The following is a 24,437-nucleotide window of genomic DNA, read 5'->3' as shown; positions in this document are numbered from 1 at the left end:
TTTTAATATTTTGTATGATGAATTGGAAAATACACCTAAAGCACATCTGAGGCTATTGAAGAATGATTGTCTCAGGGAAAAATGCTTTTGTGATTGAACTGTGAACTGAAGTAGCTGCTTTTTCATTGGAACTGAATTTTTCTTGAAAGAACAACCAACAGACAAACTATTGTTATTTATACTTTAGTATCTGGCAAACATTTTCTTAAAAAAAAAAAAGGAAATGAAATAAACCTACCTCTTCAAGGAAAATGACTAACAGTATTTGTTGCCAATGATAAAATTTAAGCTTTCAAATGAAAATTAGAATTTTGGAAAACTCTTATTTGTCATTATGAGCTTGGTAGCAGTTCTAATATTTAACAACTTTACTCATGAGATTTGTGATATTAACAAATATGGTGTTTTTTTTTAAAGGTATTTTTATTTATTTATGATAGTCACAGAGAGAGAGTGAGAGAGAGAGGCAGAGACACAGGCAGAGGGAGAAACAGGCTCCATGCTCTGGGAGCCTGACGTGGGATTCGATCCCAAGTCTCCAGGATCGCGCCCTGGGCTAAAGGCAGGCGCTAAACCGCTGCGCCACCCAGGGATCCCGTGTTTTGATATTATATAATAAAAAGTGTCACAATGTGGAAGATCTGAATAATTTAGTGATCTCATATTTTTTAGATGACCAGTGCATGATGTTTCAAAATCATGAAGGGTAAGAGGACACATTCAAAGTACAGTATAGAACACTGGATTTAATGTAGCAGAGTTATAAAGATGCATTGATTTGGTTTCAGATTCCAGGCTGTAGCTAACCTTTAAGGAATGACATTTGTTGAGTGAACAACAAATATCCACAAAGAAGAATATCCACAATTATCACAACAGATTGAATGCAGAAACAAGTATGACAGTATAGCTCTCTTCTACTAAGCCAAATATTGAAGAGACTTGCAAAAATGCAAAGTGATACCACTCTTCTTGCTACATTGGTTTTGTTTTAGGACATATGGTTATTGTAATAAAAATATGTTATTTATGTTATATGTAATTTACTGATGTTATCTTTAAATAAAATAACAAATTTCGGTTTTTTTCAGTTTTAATTTTTAAAGTGGCAATCCTCAATAGCCATAAGCCACATCATGGGGGACTCAATCATTTTTTAAAGTTTGAAGGGGTCCTGAGACCAAAAGGTTTGAGAAATGTTGCTGTAGATCAAACTCTTGACTTTATAAATGGGTAACTGAAGTCACGATATGTGATGTGACTCATCCACTGAGTAGCAACTGTAACTAGATCATATCTCTACAAACCACTGTTCTCATATTTTCATTGTTTGCATATTTCTCCCCATACTACACTATACCACATGACTAACTTTATATGAATAAGCTGATTAGCTACTCTCCAGTGAGAAAGCTGAATGGAAAAAGTTCTGATGGAAGTCTTTCTCACAGCCTGGGAAGGGGAGGCTGGGTGGGAGGACAGAGGACCTTTTTCTGTCACTGGGGGCCTCTATGTGAAGAGGTGTGTGTTGAGGGGAAGTGAGCGTGGTGCCAGTGGAGAAAGAGCATTACCTACTTCAGAATTTATGTTTCTTCTTCTTAAATACATTGAGTTTTTCTTTATCCCTTGATCTCTCCTCCAGGGAGTTTGCCCGTTGGAAAGTAAACAACTTGGCTCTGGAAAGGAAGGACTTCTTCAGTTTGCCATTGCCTCTTGCCCCAGAATTTATCCGGAACATTCGCCTCCTCGGAAGGAGACCCAACCTACAACAGGTTACCGAAAACCTGATAAAAAAGTACGGCACTCATTTCTTACTTTCTGCCACCCTTGGAGGTAAGCAACATCATGATCCTACACTAACTGGCTGCCAGATAATAGAAAATAGATTTAAGACCCATTGAGTAGAGCTTGAGCCTTCCTGGGTTTTGGTTCTTCCTGGCCTGTTATTGCCTGAGAAACGTTTTCTTTCCGGTGCCTTTGAGAACGGTATGATCTCTTGATAACCAGATTCACCCCCAGAACATTGCTATTTGCTTATAAGCATCCTCCTGAGGAGGGGGTGTGGGGTAAGGAGGTTGGGGGACTGACAGGCTCCTACTAACTACTTGCCAGCAGGGGGCGCTCCCAGTTTTCTTTTAACAGAGCCTTCTAACCCAGCCGCTTCTCCGCATCTAATGTTTGCTGTGGCTCTAGTTATCAGACCCAGAGGCAAAGAAGTAAATGTCCATTGAGTCCCTGATCCCTACTTGCCTCCCTGAAGATTGGTAACTGGCCAAACAAATTCCAATGGTCCTGGGCTGCCTTGGGAGTGGGGATAGTGCAACCTGTGGCCAAATCAAAAGCTCTGAAGAGGCAGAGTTCTCTCTGCCCTGGGAAGAAGAAAGCAGGATTTTTTTTTTTTTTAAGATTTTATTTATTTATTCATGAGAGACACAGAGAGAGAGAGAGGCAGAGACACAGGCAGAGGGAGAAGCAGGCTCCATGCAGGGAGCCCGACGACATGGGACTCCCGGGACTCCAGGATCACGCCCTGGGCCGAAGGTGGACGCTCAAGCACTGAGCAACCCGGGCATCCCAGAAAGCAGGATTTATTATAACATTTAGCTCATTGATGGACCAAAAGGATCTCTCCAAGGGTTCAGGCCAGCTGTCAGCATGTGGTAGGTGTTGAGTGTTTGATGGGGAGGAGGCAGGTTGAACTTCAAGGCTTTTGCCCTTTCTGAGGGAGCAGAAATATCCATGGTGACTTCTTATAAACAACTTGAGAGAGAAAATTTTATCTCCCCCATGGAGGTAGATTGCCTGAGAGGGAGATCAATAAAGGATGTTAAATGGATAAGCTGGAGGGGAGGGAATGAGCTATGGAATAGTTAAAGAATGAAGGGAAAGGGAGGAGGGCCTCTGGAGCGGTGATGCCTGTTACCCCGTGTACTGTCTGAGGAGACCATTCTAAAGACAGTGATGGGTAAGAGGTCGTCTGCAGGGCCAACGCACTCCTTCTGAACTCCCGACTATTCTAGCCAAGGGTTTCATGTTCTAATTGGTAGGGGACTAAGGAGCAAAAGGCCTCACCAATGAACCTGTGTTATTTGTGATAGGAGAGGAGTCTCTGACCATTTTTGTGGACAAGCGAAAACTGAGCCGCAAGACAGAGACAGCAGGAAGTGTACCTGTGGTCGGGGGCAGTGGAAACAGCTCTGCTGTGTCCCTGGAGACCCTGCACCAGCTGGCAGCCTCCTACTTCATCGACAGAGAGAGCACACTGAGGCGGCTGCACCATATCCAGATAGCCACAGGCGCCATCAAGGTAACAGCCGAGAAGCACTGGGAGAGGGGGGAGACAGGCAGAGGGAAGCCAAAGGGAGGCTGGAGTTGGAACTGGCTCTGAGGCAGCCAGGCCTGACTACTGGACGTGGGAAAGCACAATCAGCTCTACGGTAGGGGCCCAGGTCTTCACTGCATAACAAATAATCGTGTAGCTTCTACTCTGGGGCAGTCACTAGCCAACAGCCTATTGTGAAGGGTAGACAAAGTCCTTATTCTGCAGAGGTTACATTCTGGTGAGAGGTGAGGATATCAAACAAGTAAAAGCAAAGTCATTTTAGATAAAGATATAAAGAAAGGACAGAGTCAGAAGGTACAGATTTCCTGGGGTGAGAGAAGGGAACAGCTAATATTAGCCAGATTGGTCCAGGAAGAAGGGCACTTTGGATTTAGACTTTGAGGCTGACATCTGAATGACCTGAAGGAAGAGTATTCAGACGTGAGAACAGGTAAGTGCTAAGGCTCTGGGGCAGGAACCAGATTGGTGCCTTAGAACACAGAGAAGACTGCTGTGACTGTGGTAAGGTGAACAGGAAGACACTGATATGAGATGGGGTTCAGATGTAGACTGGAACCAGGTCACATGGCCATGATATGGAATTTTAATATGTCAAAACACAATGAAAAACAACCAGAGAGTTCTAATCAGAGGAGTGATATGTTCTCATGCATGTTGGAAAATGATCAATAGTTACTATAACATTAATGATTATAACCTCCATCCCATCTTCTCTACTTACATCTAGGAGATTTCTAGGAAAGTTCAAGTTGTTTTCGGGGAGGGGAATACCAATGACAATACTTGAGAATGCTGGATTATTTTATTCTAAATATAAAGTTAGGGTGGTGAGTGGTGGTCAGTCTTGTGCTATATGCTGCTTTTATCACACCCAAAATTTGAAGGAAGTTTTGTTCACTTATTTACTCATTCAGTAGATATTTATCGAACACCTGTTATGTGTCAGGCACTGCTCGGGGTACTGAGAACCCCAGAATGAACAAAACATATAAAGTCTCTGCCCTCATGAAGTTTAAATTCTTGTAATGGAGACATAATTAATTAAATATATAATGTCAGGTGGGATTGATGATATGAAGAAATGGAGCCAGGGTAAAGGAAAGAGAATGATGGGGACATAGAACTTTGGGGAAGACCTTTTTGAAGAAATACCATTTAAGGAGAGATCTGAATGAAGGGAGGGAAGGAGCCATATGAGTATATTGAGTGAGAGCAGATACAGTTGCCCTGAAGTGTGTTTGGGGTAATACGTGTTAGGATCCAGAAACATTGTGTCATGTAGCTGGAATGCAGTCAAAAGAGGGGTGAAGTGGGAGATGAGCCTACAGAGAAAACTTTATCTCCCCCCTGGTGGTATATTGCCTGAGACAGAGATCAATAAAGGATGTTAAGATCATGAGGGCATTATTGATTAGGGAAGAGAGGAGAAAGAGGGGTCATGGAGACCGATGCAGCAACTATTGCAGCGGTCAAGGAAGGAAATAATGGTGGCTTGCTCAGACAAACCTGGCTGTACAGAAGCAGTGAGAAGTTGGCAGATGCAGGATATATTTTGATGGTAGAACCTATAGGATTAGCTAATAAATTAGAAGAAAGGAATCAAGATTAACTGCAAGATTTTTGGCATGAGGAGTCAGATGAACAGTGAGTGATTCCATTTACTGAGAGGGACAATGCTGGGGGAAGTGCCAATCTGAAAGAAGCAAATCAAGAGCTTGGTTTTAGACACATTGAATTTGACATTCCTATTAGACATCCAAGAGGAGATATCTAACAGGCAGTTGGATATAAACACTAAGATTTCAAGAGAAAGGTCATGATTAGAGATATCATTTGGCATACAAATATATACACATGTGTAGTTGGTATTTAATACCATGGGAAAGAGTGAGATGAGATCACTTGAGTAGTGGTAAAGCAGATGTAGGGTTGAGCTGTGCAGCATATCAATATTCAGAAGTGGAGAAGAAGAGGAGGATCCAATAGAGGAGGCTGAGACCAGGCAGAAAGGTATGAAAAGAACCAAAGTCAAATCACAAGACCTTATGAAGCAAGTGTTTCACCAAAGTAGGAGCAGACAACTATGTTGTATGCTGTGGAGCAGTCAGAGAATGGACCTTCAATCTGGTAACATGGAGGTAACTAGCAATCTGGATAAGAGTGGTTTCTGTGACATGACAGGTACAAAAGACCGAGTATAGAAGGTTCAAGAGAGAAAGCAAAGTGAGGAATCAGAGGAGTAGAGACAGTTCTCTAAAGTTTTTGCTATAAAAGCAAACAGAAAAAAAATGGCTGATAGCTGGTGGAAGGTCAAGAGTGGTGGAGTTTTCGTTTTCAAGATAGAAGATACTCGAATCTTGGCAAGTTGATTGAAATGATTCAGAAGAGAGGGAGAGAATGATGCAGGAGCAACAGGAGGCAATTGCAAGGGCAGTTAGGTAGGCAGGAGAGGCTGATATTCCATGGAGGAGTGAGTCTTACATAGAGGCATAAACATCCCATCCTTTGTAGCAGGAGGCATTCAAGTGCACAGGACACCATGCAGTAGGATGCAGATGTGGTGGGAGGATGTGGTTGTCCTCTTGTGATTGATCCAATTCCTTATTTGCCAAGAATTGGAGTCCTTGGCTAAAAAGGAGGGGAAGGAATTGTTGAGGAAAGAATGTAGGAGATGGTTCCAGAAGACTGGGAGTTAGGTGTTTCAACTACAAGATCGATATTGTGGATTGTTGGGCAGCCCTGCAGGCCCATTTGATACCCATGGTCATAATTATAACATGGGACTGGTCAGCATAGCTGTGAGTTTTATCACTCCTTTTCCCAGTGGTGAGAGGTGTGGGAAAGCAGTGGGTCACCCCTAGGGAAGGTTGCTCAGGATCCCCTGTCTTCAGCGTCTGCTGGGCTGTGGTTAATACAAAAAGATGAAGAGGACTCTCGAGAAGAGATTGAGATTATAGAAGTTCTTGCTGAAGACTGATCATGGGACTGAGAGAGCATTTTGGAAGCTAACTGAAGAGAAGAGGTCGGATCAGGGGATGTACAGTGTCTAGAGTGAGAATCTGAGAGGATAAGGGCTGAGGTTAACAGGGATGTAGGGTACATTTGGGAGGCTGGTCTCTTAGGCAGCTTAAAATGATAAAAGAAACCGTCAGTGGCACAGAGTGGGTTTTAACAAGAAGATAGAACTCTGGGGAGCCCCATTCCCCCTTTAGTTGGGTAGCGAGTGGGCTGAGTCCAAGATGGAGAAGAATTGATCTTGTCTAGAAATGAAAGGTAGACATGGATCAATAATTCAAAGGTCCTATGAATGTTCCTTCCTATCCTTTGATGTGGCTAACTTTTCGCATTCTATCATGGCCTCATTTGCCTGTTTGCCTTAGACTCCATGGCCCATGGATAGATTTTCAATTTGCCCTTTGCTGCCTCCTCAGGGGCATGCCATCCCCTTAATTCAGGAATGGGTCAACTCTTGCCCGATTTTCTCACATTGTCTTTTGAACTAGCTTCCATTCTCAGCTCTTCTCCCAGACTCACCCTCTCTGCCACCTGCATATGTGCAAATCATCATGCACCCTGCTTAAACCACTGCACTCCAGCCATGGTGGTGATGGGACGCAATGGAAAGGACATAGGACCACACCTGAGTCTTTGCTGTGCCACTGCTCCTGGCAGGCTATGAGCAAGTTACCAAACTACTCTGAACCTTACTTTTCTCATCCTCAAAACTATTGAAAAAGAATATTTTTTACCTCGATGGATTTCTAGGAGGCTCAAATAAGAAAATATATGGAATACGTGAGCCACAGCACAATTGGAGCTTGAAAAAGAGTAACTCTTCTTAACAAAACCAAGGCCATCAAAGGTCTGTCCTGACTGTTCTTTTGTCTCTTCTCAATGCCCTGTTTCCCGCCTCAGCCCTTTCTTCACCATTTCTATCACATCACCCAGTCCTGTCTGACCAGTTGTCTTTATTCAAACATACTTCCTGGGCACCTGCTGTGTGTTTTGCCTGTTTACCTACGTGGCTCTTCCTCACACTTCTTTGCGTGAGTCAACAGGGTTACTTCTCTGTGAAGTCGTTCCTGACTCCCGAGGGGGTTAAAATGCTCCTCTGCAGTGTCTCAAGCACAAACCTCTTTTATAGGGCTCATCATTTGAATTCTAGTCTGAATTCTAGTCACTAGCTAACATGATGACCTCTGAGACCACGAGGTCCTTGGGGGATGGACTTAGTCATCTTTGGTTCCCACTGGGTGTACAGAGCTCGCCACATTATGGGTAATGAGTGAAGATTTGTTGACTGATTGAATGAGCGACTGTGTCTCTGACCATGTTTTCCACATAGGTTATGTTCTTCTCAGTGTGTGTACAAGAGCACAGAAGCATGTTTAGCTGAAAAGAGACAAAGCCACTCAAGGTCACTTGAGCATAAAGGTGATTTATTTAGAGGACTGTGGTGAAGAATATCACAGATACAGATCTCCAAGGACAAGACACGAAATGCATTCCAGGTCTTGTAGGACAGTGAGATGCCAAGGCTACATCTCTGTTTCTTAGTGAAACGTATGCCATGTGTTTTTTTCATCTGTTTCATCTTCTGGCTTCTCTTGTCCAAGTTCTTTGTTGTTGTTGTTGTTTTCTAGACTTTCTGTATACCCATGACTTCAGCTTACATTTAACTCTGCCTTGCTCTGGAGCTGCCTCTGGCCCACAATGAACACTCCCCTTCTGTTTTCTCTCTCAAGCAATGCCATCCTGGCAGGAACCACACTTGTTCATTGCTGTAGTCTCGCTCAGGGCCTGGCACATAATAATTGCTTGATAATTGTTTATTCTGAATTTTAAGGGTGTCCACCACCACCCCTTACATTTTTTTCTCTCAGTATCACAGTTCTAAAGTCCCTGGAGGAAAAATCTGGTTCAAGGTCCACATTAGTCCAACACAAAGAGTCTAATACATAGTCTCCAATGTGGCTGACTGGACTCATCTCTTTGGCAGAGCCTGCAGGTGGTAGAGAGATCGGAAGGCACCCAAAGCCACATCTAGTATAGGGTCTGTGGATGATGCATTTTCCAGAACTAGAGTCACTGTCTATCTCTGCAAAAGTGAGGCCACCATCCTTGGAAGGCTCTTTTTGGAATTCCTCCAATTACACATGGAGTGTGAGATCATAATTTATCCTCTGCTGGGTTGATCAGCCTGGTGTTTTCTCTGTTGAGGACTGCAATGTGCTCTCCCCATGGGAGACAGTTCAGAGAAGCAGTAAGAAAACAAGGATCATCTAGTGTTTTCTCCACCTTCCATTCCTCTAGGTTCTTCTCCTCATATAGCGTAGTGAGGTCTAGAGAACCCTGTGATCTAAGCACGCACTGCTGAATAAAGGAGCAAAGGAAGGTTCTTGGCAGCCTATCCCACCAGTCTGCTCACTTGATAGAACATCCCACTCTGTTGCAAGGTTTACCCTGATTAGTGCACACCTCTGTTACAGGATTTGTCACCTTATATTGCAACTGCTGACACCCCCACTGTCACTTCCCCAAAGCCACAAGTGTGGCAGGAGGGCTTAGAGCAGCAGGGACTCTGTAGCATGCACACAGTTCCAGGTCCCTTCACAGCAGCTGGCATGTGGTGAAACCCTCAATAAAATGCTTGGTAGGTGAAAGCAGGCTCCCTGGCTTAGTGGGAAACGCTTGTCCAAGTGAGGAGAATTGGGATTGAGTTTCAGCCTTGGGGCTCACCATTCCTATGACCTTGAGAAGTCAGCGTACTCCAGGACATGGCATTACCAATTATCTGACTCACCTGTACCCAGGGCTTACACTCAGCTGATAAGGCTGTACCAGTTATTAGAATATCAAGCCACTTCCATGACAGCTGGGTAAACAGTCTTCGCCCAGCCGCTGGGTGCCATCCTAACCACCTTCTTCTCTCACCTAAAGCCCCCAGATCTCCCCTATGGGTGAATGGACCCCAGGAGGCCTCCAGAATGCTACTTTGGTACCGCCGCTGTACTTTTTCTGATTAGTCTGCGCACTCCGGTCTTACCTGCTGATATTGTGAATATCACCCCTTTCTCTGCCATAAGGTTGGGGTGACACCCAATGACATAGTTCATGCAAACACTTTGCACACTGTAAAGGGCTGAATGCCGTGCACTGTATGTGCTGTGTGCAACCCTTGGAAGGGATCAGAGCCGTTAAGCAGAGGAGCCTGCTTCTCCGCTGCAGCTTACCCTCTACTTACTCAAAGATTGGGGAAAGATTGGTTTGATATGTTCCAGAGCTTACTGAAAAGAGCCCACACAGAACTTCGGCTGGGTCCCAGGATAGCAAGAAGGATGCGTTCTCGCAAAGCATCCTTAAAAAGGTTTGTCTGAATTCCTGGGCGCCACAGCCTGGGATTCAATTTGCAGCTCTTTTAAGCACAAACACCATCAGCTGTGCTCGCCCTGCCCAGCCCTATAGTTCATAGTTAGAAGCCCATTTTAGACACTCTTAGCTTTACAGGTGTCTCCCTCGGTAGGACAAGAGCAGTGGGGAAGAAAGGGCAAGGCGAGGAGAGGGGGCTGGCAGGAAAGAGGGTTTGCACAATCTGGTATTTATGGAAAATTGGATGTGCTAATGAACCTGAGATCCATCAGGGCTTTCTGAAGGCAGGACAGTCTCTGTCAACAGACCAATTAGCACACAATTATTTTCCCTTTCTGAAAGCTTATCTGAGATGCTCTTTGAACGCATGTGCCTGAGTGAACTGCACTTTCCATTACTTCTATGGGCCTTGTTTGTAACCTGACACAACTGGCTGCCTCTGTTACAGAGAAAGCACAGTTCTCTGGACTGACTGTCCAGAGTCTCTGGAACTCCGCACACTTGGGGAAAGGGGTCTTTAGGTGTCCTGCTTATCAAGTCAGTGCCCAGGGAATAGCTGTAAGAGGACCCTCCCCAGCTCCCTTTCTCCTTCCCATCTCCTTAGGTCTCTAAGAAGGACAGAGGTGGCTCAAGGTAGAACAGCAGTGAAAAGAGCAATGACTTTAGGATCCAGCATGATCTGAGTAGGCCTTCTTCCCTCTCGGAGATCTGGCTTGGCTCCTTCCCTCGAAGGAAATGAGCGTGGGAATCATAGCCTTTGTCTCTTCCTCATTCCTGTCCTTGAGCTAAGATGAACAAAGGGAAGCTACCCAGATCTTTTCAATGATTTACCTGATTGTCCTCTTGTGGAGCTGACCTTTGGGAATAGCAAAGTGAAGGTCAGAAATCAGCGTCAGAGCCAGACCGGCATGCTGCATGAGATGGTGGCAGTGGTGGGGAAGCAGATGGATCTATGTAGGTGGGGATTGTGGGGGGAGAGAGGCGAGGGGAGCGGCTGCTCGCTGTTCTCCTCCTTGGCTGGTCATCCTACTCCTACAGAAGACATGTAGCTCCCTCCCTGCCTGGACTTGAGGCTGGTGAGCAACCAACTTAGGGGTGGGTGGATGGAAAAGCCAGTGCAGAGCTCAGTGACCGTGTGGTGGCCGGCTTACCTGGAGGCGGGGAAACGCAAGTGTCCTAAATACCACACCCACCCACCATCTACCCCACCATTCCCCACTGCCCTTCAGTCCATCTCACTCCAGAAGAGCTGGGCCAGTCCTCAGCCAGGGCTCCTTTCACAGGGATTCTTACACCATAGAGATGAACTCACCTTGAAAGAAGCCTGGTTTTGCCTTCCCCCTGAGGTTTGACAGCCAGTCACCCATCAATACAGAGCCATTACCTGGCACCGAGCGCCCACCTGTGGAGGGACGCAGGCCCAAGTGTAACAGCCCGAATGCTGGGATTAGAGAAACATGTTTCCACTTGTCTGTAAACTCCTTATGGCAGTGACTTGCCTTACACTGAGTTCTGGATGCTCCTTGCATATTTGTTACATTGAATAAATGAGTGAGTGAAAGAATGTATGAATGCATTGAATGAATCCTAGCCGTGCAGGTTAACTAGATGTGTGACTTTGAGTAAATCATTTAACTCATCTGGCCACGGTTTCCTCATCTGTAGTATTAGGAGACTGTGGTCTCAAGTCTATACAATTTGCTTTGCCCTGTGTTCACATTCTGAACAGAGGGCAGATCACTAAACTATTTGGGATGAACTGCTCTCTTTATACCTGTTTTGAGAAGTGATGTCATCCAAAGGGGGTTAATTCACTATTTTCTGTGGTCCTTTGACACATCCTCACAGGAGACAGAAGGAACACTGATGGGCCTGAGGATCCCCCACATTAAAATCCTGTTTTAGCTACTCACAGCTCTGTGGCCTTGGGCCTCGTAACTCTGTGAACCTTGGTTTCCTTCTTTGGAGAGTGATGGCAGTGAGACTGTCTCAGAGTTTTTGTGAAGTTAAATGGGATGATATTGGAGGATGAGCTTGCAACTGTAGAGAAGTCATCACTGCCCCTGTCAATGGTCTTGGTCCTGTTCTTGATGAGGGCTGGGTTCTGCTGCTTTTCTTGCACTGTGGCTGCCCCTCTGTCTTTGTCTGTAATTATCTCTCTCCTAGTTCCCTCCTCCTTTCCCTCCATTCTTATATATCCTTCGTGGTTCACCTCCTCCATGAAGCCTTCTCAGACTACTTTAAGTCCCAAGGATCTCTCCCATCTCCCTACTGTATTTCTAGTCAGTATCAAACCGTCCTTCATTTAATTACTCTGTTCCATGAGTAATTTTTAAGACTAAAAATACTAGATTCCCTTTATTTATTTATTTTTTATTTTTAGATTCCCTTTAAAAGTGTCATTTATACTTGGCTCTTTACTTGGTGACTTCACCCTGGTCACTTGAAGGGTGCTAGACATTTTCACTGCATGCAGCCCAGCCTGTGTGTTGTAGCTCACGCTGCCCCTTCTCCCTGTTCTCAGAGTACTTTCCTTTCCCCTTCTACTTTCCTTTGTTATTACTTATTTCAGTTTGTTTTATTTTAATTCCAGTAGAGTTGGCATACAGTGTACAATACAGTGATTCAACAGACTTCTACTTATTTTTAAGGACCAGCTCAGTTGAGTCTCCTCTGCTGCTGTTTCCTCTGTGCTCCCTTTGTCTGGAGCTGTTTTCTTCTGTGCTCATTGACACATGGCTTCTGCTCCGCTCGGATGCATGTCTGTCAGTTGAATATACACCTGCCTCACCCACGGGGTGTGATTTCCCAGAGGACACAGCACATAACTTGGGCATCTCTCTGCTCACCTCTCTACCCTGCAAAGCCTGGAACATATTAGAATATATTCTAATAACTTAGAACACGCTCTAAGTTATTGAGCATCTACTGTGTGCCAGGCACTGTGTTAATTGTTGTTGACAACATGGTGAATGAAACAATGATGAGCTTACTCCTGTGGAGCCTTTAGTGTGTGGAGGACCCAGACTCTAACCACGTACTCATGGGAAAGGATGAGCAAGTGCAGCATCTGTGCCTGCTGCAGAGTGGAGGTGCCTGGAGCCAGGAGAGACCAGAGGTATCAGGGTTGACTCCTTGAAGAAATCCAGGAGAGGCGCTCTGTGAATGTTTGATGAATTGTACGGAATTGAACAGTGGCTGCTCAATAAATACTCGTTGATTGGTTGATTGATTGTTGGCAGAGCTTTCGGAGATCCTGAGAAGAAAGGGCCGCGGGTCCCCATCATTCTTATTAGGGAATTATTTCAGTGCATTTAAGGACTCCCATTCTTCATCTTCTACTTTAAAAACATCAGGGAAAAACGGATAGGCCAACTTTATAATATTTCAAAATGATTCTGTGGTGTTTTGGAATATTACATGGCTGTAAGAGTTTATGTATATTTAATATACTTATTAAAATATGCAGGAAGCCCATGGCTGATTTTCTCTGAGGACGTCTCAGTGCCGAGGTGGGACTTAAATGTTTAATACTAATAATAATACTCATAACTCATATTTCTCTAGTGCTTTTCATCTTCGGGATCCCTAAAGCCTGTGAGCACCACGTCAAGTGGATGCAGCTGGGCGCACCAGCCGGCTGACAGCATCCACATCTGGCCTCCTGTCTCCCTCTGGGGCAGGAGAAGAGGGGACTCGAGCTCAGAGGTCCAGCTTCCTCTGCCCATGTTGAATTTTCTCTTCCCAGAGGCAATTCCCTTTGGCTCCCTCGGAAAGCCCCCCCACTGGGTACAACTGCCACCGCCAGCCCTCTGCCCCTGACACTCACTGTGTTAGAACAAGGAAGGAGAGTGGCTTTATGCTCCTGGGCCAGGAAGACACCTGCCACTCTCGGGCCACTTAAGGATAGGCTGCGGGGCCTGAGGTCGGGTGGCTGGGGAGGGATGTGTGGAGGGATGGTCTCCACTTGGTGTCTCAATCCACATGACACCGTGCTTCTCTAGGTCACGGAGACCAGGACTGGCCCCTTGGGCTGCAGCAACTACGACAATCTGGACTCCGTGAGCTCGGTCCTGGTGCAGAGTCCGGAGAACAAAGTGCAGCTGCTCGGTAAGCTATCCTGTGATGGGGTGGGTGTTAGGTCTGGGTCCCCGAGGAGCAGGAAGGAGTCCCATGTGCTTCATTTGGCCAAACCCTTCCTGAGACCAGAACCACTAGGAGTTCTGGGACCTGTATGGCATCACTTTCCCTCATTCTTTTTGTTTGTTTGTTTGTTTTTGTTTTTTGTTTTTTCCCCCATTCTTTTGAGAAAACTTCTGATATGGTTTACCTGCACCCGAGACCATTGTTCATACCACATGATGCCCACACCCTCCCACATTCTAGTCCTCCCCAAGACTGTTGTCTACAGCAAGACCACATCCATACCTTGGCCCAGTCTGATGATCTCCTCTGTTGCTTTGTCCTAAGGACACCTTAGGGAACAGCTAGCCTTTGCAGAGTGGTTATGGGGCCACCATCTCTAGCTCAACTAAGAGCTTTCCAAACTGTGGGATCATTGGCTACCCTGAGTGGTCTCTACTTTCTGTGAGTAATCTATAGTCTCTCCCATGGGAGATTGGAGCCAGGAGAACAGTTTGAGAGGCATGGTAGCCTCCACTGGAGACAGAACTGGACAAGACAGGCTTGCAAACAGGCCAGCAAAAAGACTGGGGATGACACTAGGTCTGGAGCCTGGGAGGTAGGGGGAGGTGCTCAGCTCCTGCTGCCTGTTCCCCAAGCATCCTGGGACAGGGCTATGCAAACCGATTCAGACAGAGCTGTTTGGCAATGGGAAAAGTTCATTTTTCTTAAGGCCTAACTGAACTGGACTCTGTTTAAGATATTATTATCTTGGTATTATAAAATCAATAGCCCTCACCCAGGATCTACGATTACAAATTCCAGGCAACCTGAGCCAGAAGCAACCCATCAGTGCTTTCGGAATCAAGGAATATATAATAAAAAGGAGTAAAAGACTCCTTTATTTAGAGCCACCTAATGCAAAAAAAAAAAAAAAAAAAAAAGAGCCACGTAATGCAATTAGCATCCCTCTTCTCCAGTGTCCCTAGATGGGCTGGGTTTGTGTCTAGAAATTAGCGATGAGTGAAGTTCAGAATGTCTGGTGGTTCATTTGGAATAGTTTATGCCATTTAATTTTATAGCCCATCACTCATGCAGACATTGCTCGGGGCACTTATTTTATAGCAATGGGAAATGTTATGGTGAGGAGAAGGGAGGTAGTTGGGAGGTGGAGAGAAAGGACTTGGGAGGGTGTGTGTTGGAAGCAAGCGCATGGACAAGGTGTGCAGGGTAGGCTGCTCAAGTGCGAGTGTGGGTGCAACATCAAGGAGGAAAGATTTAGGAGCAGTTCAGAATAGGAGCCGGATCTCAAACAGGAACAACGGACATCCATTGCTGCTGCATTTCTAAGTTCTGTTTTGAGGTCTGCTGAGACTAGGATACCTACTTTGGGCTCTGTGATTTCCTGCCAAGGATGAGGTCAAGGGTGTGACAATAAAGAGCTGGCAGATATTTGAGAAGAAGGGAGCTCACCGCATCCAGAAGTTTCTCCTGTTCCTCATCCTCCGGGCAAAATCTCTCACAATGCCCCCACTGGGGTGGCCTCTTGCAGGTCTGACCTCGAGCCTGGCCCAGCAGCATCCAAAGAAGAGCCCGTCCTTCATTCATCTCTTGATATGCTTCCAACAGCCACCCTGTGTGGCTTGAAGCTGAATAGGAATATATTCTGTTACTGGTAAACTAATATCCACCACAGATGGGTAGGAAAACTGAAGCTTGGAGCAATTTAGTGGATTCTATCCAAGATCAGAGGCAGCTAATTAGAAAAGAGAGCTGAGAGCCATTCATATCTACTCAGGCTTGACTGAACTTAGGATGCCTACCATCATCTAACTTTCAAATCTTAAGAGTTAAAGCATATTGAGACAGGGGCAGCCAGTCCCAGTTATGCAGTATGACCTGATGGTGCAAGGGTAGGGTCTGACACCAAGCCACCTTTACCAGCCCTGTGACTTGGGCAGGTCACTGTGGCCACAGAGCTCAGATTTCCTCACCTATAAGAAGGAACATCTGGCCTCACTCTGCCCAGGGTGTTACTTGTGATCATATATGGAAAGTACTGGGTATGGTGTCTGGCCACTACATTACCAGCAAAACCTGTCCCTACTTCCTAACCAGAGCAGCCTCCTTTGTCATCAGGCCTGGGGTGGGAGGCCCAGGAGGGTCAGCATAACATCTTAGGATGGCTGCTGCTCACCTCAGTGAAGCCAGAAACAGGATGGCTATCGGAAGCAGAGCAAGAAGCCCATCAAGCCTTGATTCCTCCCCAAGAGGGCTGCAAGCTCTTCTTTTATCCGAAACATCGTCCCATTCCCATCCTAGAAATGCTGATACATAGCCGATAAGGCCATTCATATGATATGCATGCTCTCAATTTGGCTGATGTGAGGGGTTCGACTAAGCCTTGGGCTTTGATCGTCCTCATCTGCATTTTCAGATCCTCTCCCACCTGTCACAGGGGCAGTGGTAGCCCTTCCACCCCACCAGCTCCATAGGGTCAGACCCCGGGGTGACTGACCATCCTTGGGCCCAGAATGATGCACAAGTCAGCAGAACTCCAACTGGGGATCCTGAAGCCTCAAGTGTGGGAAACCAAGTCCCTTCGGGTCCTGCCCCACAATTCCCGGACACGTCCTTTCCCTAGGCCTGCAGGTGCTGCTGCCCGAGTACCTGCGTGAGCGCTTTGTGGCCGCGGCCCTCAGCTACATCACGTGCAGTTCTGAAGGCGAGCTCGTCTGCAAGGGCAATGACTGTTGGTGCAAATGCAGCCCCACCTTCCCGGAATGCAACTGTCCTGATGCTGACATCCAGGCCATGGAGGACAGCCTGCTGCAGATCCAGGACTCTTGGGTGACCCACAACCGGCAGTTTGAGGAATCAGGTGAGCAGTCGGCTGGCCCACATTTCCTCCCTGTCAGTGGAAAATGGATGTGAGGTACAGGCCCAGCATGTGGGGAACTCAGCTTGGATCCTGGCTCACCCACTTGCTGTCTCTGGGAGCCTAAGAGGTTATATCACCACCTCAAGTCTCAAGGGATTATCTTTTGTTGTCTATGCAAATGGACATAACTCCTACCAAGGAGATGTATTTTGAGGACTTCCTAAGTTCAGGTGACTAGATTTGAGGGCGTAGGCCTTGCCTGTACAGTGTCTGCATATACGGTGCAGAAGGAATGTCTGTTGAATCGTGATGTACATAGAATGCTTCTGGGAGGCACCAGCACATGCTGAGTATGGCTCATCACAGGGACAACTAGTATCTGTGTTACCTTGAGATCTAGATTCAGGACTTGGTTTCGAGGCCTTGCTTTTGGTGATGGTTTGAATGTTTGTGTCCCCCAAAATTCGTATGTTGGAAATACGATGTCCAGGGAAGTGGGGCCTTTGGGAGGTGATGGGACATTAGTGTTCTTACAAAGGAGGCACCAGAAAGATCCCTCTTCCCTTCTGCTATGTGAAGACACAGTGAAGAGTTAGCCATATGTGACCCAGAAGAGGGCCTTCTCCAGGACCTGACCGAGCTGGCATCCTGATCTTGGACTCCCACTTTCTTGAACTATGAGAAATAAATTTTTGTTGTTTCTCAACCACCCAGTCTGTGGCATCTTCTGAAAGCAGCCTCCAAAGACTAAGGCACTCTGTTAGTAACCAGTTTTATGAGCTTATGTGAACCATACAGCTTCACCATATCCCCATTTTCTCTTCTGTAAAAGAGGGAAAGTGATATTGATAGGTGGATGGAAGGCTCATATGGGGTAATGTAGATAAAACTAATGTATAAATAACTCTGCCTGGTACATTCATACATTTCAACACTAAATGATAGTTAAGTTGTGTGGATGTATTTCAGAAACACAATGTTGGTAAAACAAGGAAAAATGAAAAAGGTTATGTATTATATATACTACTATATAATACTATAATAATATGTATTAAATATAATATGTATTTAGTGCTATTTATATAATGCTTAAAAACATGGGATGCCTGGGTGGCTCAGCGGTTGAGCATCTGCCTTTGGCTCAGGGTGTGATCCTGGGGTCCCGGGATCAAGTCCCTCATCGGGCTTCCAGCGAGGAGCCTGCCTCTCCTTCTGTCTATGTCTCTGCCTCTCTCTCCCTATGTCTCCATGAATAAATAAATAAAATCTAAAAAAAAAAATACTAGCCAATACTTAATATTTTTTACAGGTAAATATATTTGCAGAAAACATTAAGAAATATATGGTAATGATAAAACAGCTAAGAGAGTGGATACATTGAGGTGGAGTTGTTGGAGGGGAAGTTCAGAGCCTTCGATTACATATTTTCATTGTCTTATTTCTCAAAAACAAAACAGAACAAAAGACTGAATGAAGTCGATAGAGCAAAACGGCTAAATCTTGGTGGTGGGCACAGGGGGGTTTATCCTCTTATTCCCTGTGCTCTTTTGTGAGCTTAAACGATTTAGCAAAAGAACTATGAGGAGTGCCTGGGTGGCTCCACTGGTTAAGCGTCCGACTCTTGATTTCAGGGTTCAGGTCATGGTCTCAGGGTCATGAGATCAAACCCTGCGTTGGGCTCTGCACTGGGCATGCAGCCTGCTTAAGATTCTCTTTCTGCTTCTTTCTGTCTCTAAAAAAATCAGAAAAGAAGAACGTAGAAGCTAGTTGTTAATGTCATCACTAGGTTTGATTCTCCAACCATTGGGGAAGAGGGTATGAATAACGAGGTGCTTGAGAAACCAGAATGAGCTGAGGCCCCAGGCATTGCGATTTCAAGTCCCAGACATGGCAGTTAACTGCTAAGGAGAATATTCCAGTCCTCACAATCCCAGCTACGCTGGAATAGTGATGCTGGCACATGTTCACTGATGCTTATTGTGGGACAGGATGTTGGGCTCCACCTCCATGAGTTAGTTACTGTTACTGAGTAAATGAGGGCTATCTGGACCCCCACCAGGAGACAGTGGCTGCAGGTCCCAAGTAAAAGCAGATCTGAGCATGAGATCAGCAAACGTGTTGTGCCTACGAGGCTCCGAGAACCCAGATTTGCAGTAGGCCCCCAGAACCAGAGAGCATCTTCCTTCTGGATTAGCTAGAAGAAAGAAGGGCTATCTGCCAAGAGCTGAAGCTTGAAAGCCTTCCAGAGTCAGAGAGAAGGATGTGGATGGGAGAGGCTGGGCTTGGGGACTGGAAGGTTTCTAAGAAGTTTTCTGAGCTGGGCACTCAGTCTCCCTGTGTCCACATTTGCCAGCTGTCCACTCTCCCCTTTGGGACTGCCCTACATCTCCCACCGTGTGTTTGTGGTGTGACAAAGAAGACAGCCTGTGATGGACGGTGTCATGAATGATGTGTAAGGGGTTACCAAGGGAGAAAGTGGTGTGTCCCAAGGTCATTGGCAAAAGCAGTCCCTCTGGCTTGCTTGGGCAGTGACGGAAATCTGTTTTGAAATTCAGAAGTATATTAGGGACAAGAAAGAGAGAAAAGAATCCTAAAGCTCTATTTTATGGTATGTTAATTATTTTCCATATAAAGCTGTTGAAAAAGAAATATATAAAAAGGGGCTGGGAGAGTGGCTATGAAGCCTCCTTTGTTACATGGGGGGGGGTGCTTGCAAGGGCTGGCTGGGTCTGGGGGGGAGCTGCCCTCCTGCTCCCCGACCCCCAGGGTCTGCATGACACCCCCTGCCCCCCACCCCCCAAGCTCAGCTCCGTGTTCTTGCCCGCAGAGGAATTCCAGGCCCTGCTGAAGAGGCTGCCTGACGACAGGTTCCTGAACTCCACGGCCATCTCCCAGTTCTGGGCCGTGGACACCAGCCTTCAGCACCGCTACCAACAGCTGGGAGCCAGCCTGAAGCTGCTGGTCAAGAAGACACATCGCATTGTCCGCCGGCTCTTCAACCTCTGCAAGCGCTGCCACCGGCAGCCTCGCTTCCGCCTGCCCAAGGAGAGGTGAGCGCCCCAGCCGCCAGGGCCCAGGGTGGCCCCATCCCAGGGGCTGCAGGGGCCGGGGGGCAGGGGTAGAAGGCTCTCTGTCCAACTGGGAGATCTGGTGGTGGTGACCCACGTGAGGCCTTTGAGATCCCCCTGCTGTCACCTCCCCGTGTGTCATTCTCAATTCTGACTGGTGCCTGAAGCGAGAGAGAGAAAACAGAGAGAAGCTAATTTTACTTCTCTATAAATTGTAGTGGATTCAAATGTTATTCTAATCATACTCCAATTCTCACTCATCTCGGTTTTAAGACGTTTTTTAGGAAAGAAAGGGGTGGAGTTGGAGCTCACACTCCAATTGCATATGGTGAGAATACACACATCAGATTTCTTCAAACGAGTGACTGCTCTCGGCCACAGAAGGAGAGGAAGCCAGGCCCTGCTGCCCTGGGAGCAGAGCGGGGCTGTCCAGTCAGAGACACTCCCTCATCCACCCCCTCGTGCGCCCATTTACTTAATAAGTGCACGCAGCATATCCTAATTTTAAGCTGTGTGTCGAGGGGCGGTATTTGTTCATTGAGAAGATATAATAAATATACAGAAACATAAAAACTATAAAATTTTAACTATGTGGCAGCCACTTAAATTCATGTTGGTAGAACATAAATCAGAGGTGCAGTTTAGTAAAAGCAAGAGCTGGAGAGAAAAGCCACCTTGGAGAAGGAAGTCTGGGCCAGATTGTGTGGGAGAGATGGGAATGGTGCGCTGAGACGGGGCCTTGTGGGGTAGGGAAGCTACCCTGCAACCCAGAGCTGTGGCTCTGACTGAGGCGCTGGTAACAGGGAAGCCCGAGTGGAGAACTCAGGCCAGCCAAGGCTTCGGGAAGAGGTTCCTTTTTGTGTTTTCAACTAATCACTCTTAAGTGCTTACCAGGCACCAGGAACAATCCCGGTATCTGAGAATATGTTGGCGGATTATGCAGTGTCCTTGCTTTCGTGGCATCTGCAGAGAGGCCATCTGTGAACAAGGAGACAATAAACAATCAGTTCCCATCCTGATCCTTGCTGTGGATGACATAAAACAGAGCAGTGTGCTAGAGAGCGGAGGAGCGGTTCTTTTGAAAAGGGTGTCATGGAAGACCTCTTGGAGGAGCTATCAGAGGAGCTGAAATAGAAGCCTGAAGAGGAAGCCAGCTATAGAAGATTCCTGCTCTGGGTGGAAGAGAGACAGATGCAGAGGGAATAGAAAGGACAGGGATGGTGAAGTAGGACAGAAACGGATGGGATGCCAGCAAGCTGGGAGAGCCAGTTGCTGGATAGTCTTCTCTAGAAGGCTGAAAGCCACACAGGAGGTTTCCATACAGACACGTGGGAGATCTTCTGTAGGCTGTTGAGTAAGCGAGGGAGGTGGTACCAGGGAGGGATGAGCCTGGCTGCTTCCAGTACAAGCGTGATGTCAAGTATTGCTGGTGTTGATCCATCAGACATTGAGCTCTGGGCCTTAGTCATTCCAGAAGTGGTGCGGTAGGGTTTCCATCATTCAGAGAACCTGGGGCTTTATCTTTCTCCTTACCTTTCCCACCTATTAGTCAACCCCCTCCTACCTTTGGGGTAGGGAGTGATGGCGATGTGTTCCTAGGACTCCTTATTCATTTTTACCTCCTTCCCAAAGGTCTTTGTCCTACTGGTGGAATCGAGTCCAGTCCCTGCTCTACTGTGGAGAGAGCACGTTCCCTGGCACCTTCCTGGAGCAGAGCCACAGCTGCACCTGCCCCTATGACCAGTCCTCCTGCCAGGGCCCCATCCCGTGTGCCTTGGGGGAGGGGCCAGCGTGTGCCCACTGTGCTCCGGACAACAGCACGCGCTGTGGGGGCTGTAACCCAGGCTATGTGCTAGCCCAGGGCTTGTGCCGGCCAGAGGTGGCTGAGTCCCTGGAGAACTTTCTGGGGCTAGAGACAGACCTGCAGGACCTGGAGCTGAAGTACCTGCTGCAGAAGCGGGACAGCCGCATTGAGGTGCACTCCATCTTTATCAGCAACGACATGCGTCTGGGCAGCTGGTTCGACCCTTCCTGGAGGAAGCGCATGCTGCTCACCCTGAAGAGCAACAAATACAAGCCTGGGCTAGTGCACGTGATGCTGGCCCTGTCCCTGCAGATCTGCCTCACCAAGAACAGCACCCTGGAGCCTGTCATGGCCATCTATGTCAACCCTTTTGGGGGCAGCCACTCTGAGAGCTGGTTCATGCCTGTGAATGAGGGCAGCTTCCCCGACTGGGAGAGGACTAACGTGGATGCAGCCGCCCAGTGCCGAAACTGGACGATCACCTTGGGAAACAGGTGGAAGACCTTCTTTGAGACTGTCCACGTTTACCTCCGGAGCCGAATCAAGTCCCTGGATGACAGCTCCAATGAGACAATCTACTACGAGCCCCTGGAGATGACCGATCCCTCCAAGAACTTAGGATACATGAAAATCAACACATTGCAGGTCTTTGGCTACAGCCTACCTTTTGACCCGGATGCTATCCGGGACTTAATTCTCCAGTTAGACTACCCATACACTCAAGGTTCCCAGGACTCTGCCCTCTTGCAGCTCATAGAGCTTAGGGACCGGGTAAACCAGCTTTCTCCACCCGGCAAGGTCCGGCTTGACCTTTTCTCCTGCCTGCTCCGGCATCGGCTCAAGCTGGCCAACAATGAGGTGGGCAGGATCCAGTCCTCCCTGAGGGCTTTCAATTCCAAGCTGCCAAACCCCGTGGAGTATGAGACAGGCAAACTCTGTAGCTAATGGGGGCCCCCCTCCAGTGCTGGGCGGGGAGGTGATCCAGGGTGATCCATGAAATCCAGGGTGCAAAGATCATCCAAGCCCTCACCTTAGTGCCAACAGGGTTCTCCCTTGAGACTTTCAGCACCCAGCAGACAGGACCTCAGGGCTTGGACTGAAGCAGGCAGGAGAGAAAGGAAGCGCTACTGCACATGCGCACACGCTCACCATGTGCATGTGCGAGCACACACACACACACACGCGTGCAAACACACACGCTCTCACTCACACAGGGAGGCTACCCCTGAGCAGCCTCAAATCTGTAAAGTCGGTGCTTTCAAATGAATGCAGTTGAAAGAGAGGAGCCAAGGGAGAGATTAGAAAAAGAACCAGCCAACCCATGAAAAAATAAATCCTTAAAAGTGATTCTTATCATTCAAGAAGGCAAGAGGGGGCACAGCGGTAGGAGTGGGAGCAGCTCCTCCTCCCTCTCCGTGGAGTCACTTTTGTATTCTTTTTAACCAGATTTCTTAAAATGGCATTGTTTCGTGATTCCCCACGTTGGTTCTTACTTTTTGTACGCTGCCTCGTCTGCACCCTCCCAGACACTGACTGCCTCTCAAGCCGGCTCCCCTGAGAAACTCAAGGTGATACCAACAGAGGACCGTAAGGGCGGGCAGGCAGGCTTGCTCTGCTCCCCACTCCTCCCTCCCTCCGGCCCCCCCGCTTCCTCAGCCTCCCCACTTTGCTCTGTGTACCCTCGTGGTCCAGCCGGAGCTCCTCTTCCAACAGCACCCATTCTGCCCAAGAAAGCAGCTCTGTCAAGTTAGAAAGAGACAATGTATAGGGAAATGTTCTTTTTTAAAAACGAAACAAAAACAAAACAAAAATATTTATTTTGTGATTGTTTTCTTTGTCAATCTGCTCCAGCCACATGAACATACAAGTAAAAGTTTACCTGATTTAATATATTTTCTTAAAAGGCCTTTTTTAGGGGAAAAATGAGAGAGAAAAGAGAGAGAAAAAAAAAAGAGTATAGCTCCTTGGGCTGCCTGGATTTTTTTTTTTTTTTAATTGCTCTGTGTGTGATACGTGGGCATTCATGGATGGTGGCTATTGCTGTGGGGGAGGCTGGGTGATTCGTGTATGCTTTCACAAGTGAATGCATGTCAGGCTTGGTTGGTTGTGTGTGTGAGCGTGTGTGTTTATGTGGGGGTTATCTGGCTACCAGTCCACCCCCCTCCCCCGCCCCTGCACCTCTTTTCCCAGGCATGAGAACTAATGCAGGCCCTTCAGCCAGGATTTCCCACTATCAGGAGAGTAGTGTCAAAGTCCCTGCTCACAAGGGGGCCCCCAGGCTGCGTGCTGGGCAAGTGTCTGCTAATGGATACTCCTCTTTGCCAACACTGCCGCGGACATCAGGAGAGTCTCCCATGCTCTCTGCATCTTATGGTCCACGATCTCCATTTGAGGAAACTGGGAAGGATGCAGACATGGCATTGGCTTTTCTCCATCCTGTGTGATTACCACCTTCCCAGCCTAAAGAGCAGGTTGGACATACACCACACAGAATAAGGCATCATTCTCACCACAGTGCCTCCCCCAGGTGGTCAGAGAAGCATTTCAGAACATATCTCTTGGAGAGTCACTTCCCTGTCTATTCTCCACAGGGTCCAAGTACGATGAGGAGGCATGATGACCTGCACTTTCTTCAGGCAAAAGTCACCACATACATACTCAGTACTCCATCCCCTACCTGGGCTGTATCTCAGCTGGTACAAAATGAACTGGGAGAACGAAAGGATGGTCATGTCTATGTGCCCAAGAGCCTTCTATGTTTATTGTTGCATAGAGAAGAACTCAGCATTATATTTAAGCATAGCACCATATTTCAACCCACAAGGACCTGAAATCCTTGGTAGATCAGCA

At 47.1% G+C, this 24,437-nt stretch overlaps 1 protein-coding gene across 1 annotated transcript in view; it reads left to right on the top strand.

Moving 5' to 3' along the window:
* Positions 1 to 23,475, top strand: part of BRINP2 (BMP/retinoic acid inducible neural specific 2) — a 108,777-nt gene extending 85,302 nt beyond the window's left edge. Inside the window, exons 3-8 of the mRNA XM_038542418.1 lie at positions 1,643 to 1,833; positions 3,099 to 3,307; positions 13,717 to 13,822; positions 16,479 to 16,715; positions 19,543 to 19,765; positions 21,416 to 23,475. Coding sequence (XP_038398346.1) covers positions 1,643 to 1,833; positions 3,099 to 3,307; positions 13,717 to 13,822; positions 16,479 to 16,715; positions 19,543 to 19,765; positions 21,416 to 22,532 — 2,083 coding nt within the window. The 3' untranslated portion in view covers positions 22,533 to 23,475. The remainder of the gene's footprint in view (positions 1 to 1,642; positions 1,834 to 3,098; positions 3,308 to 13,716; positions 13,823 to 16,478; positions 16,716 to 19,542; positions 19,766 to 21,415) is intronic.
* The last annotated feature ends 962 nt before the right edge of the window (positions 23,476 to 24,437 follow it).

The sequence above is a fragment of the Canis lupus genome, chromosome 7 (genome assembly GCF_011100685.1).
Source record: "Canis lupus familiaris isolate Mischka breed German Shepherd chromosome 7, alternate assembly UU_Cfam_GSD_1.0, whole genome shotgun sequence".
Lineage (NCBI taxonomy): Eukaryota > Metazoa > Chordata > Mammalia > Carnivora > Canidae > Canis > Canis lupus.
The sequence above is the reverse complement of the archived record's forward strand: the minus strand, read 5'-3'. Positions and strand labels throughout refer to the sequence as shown.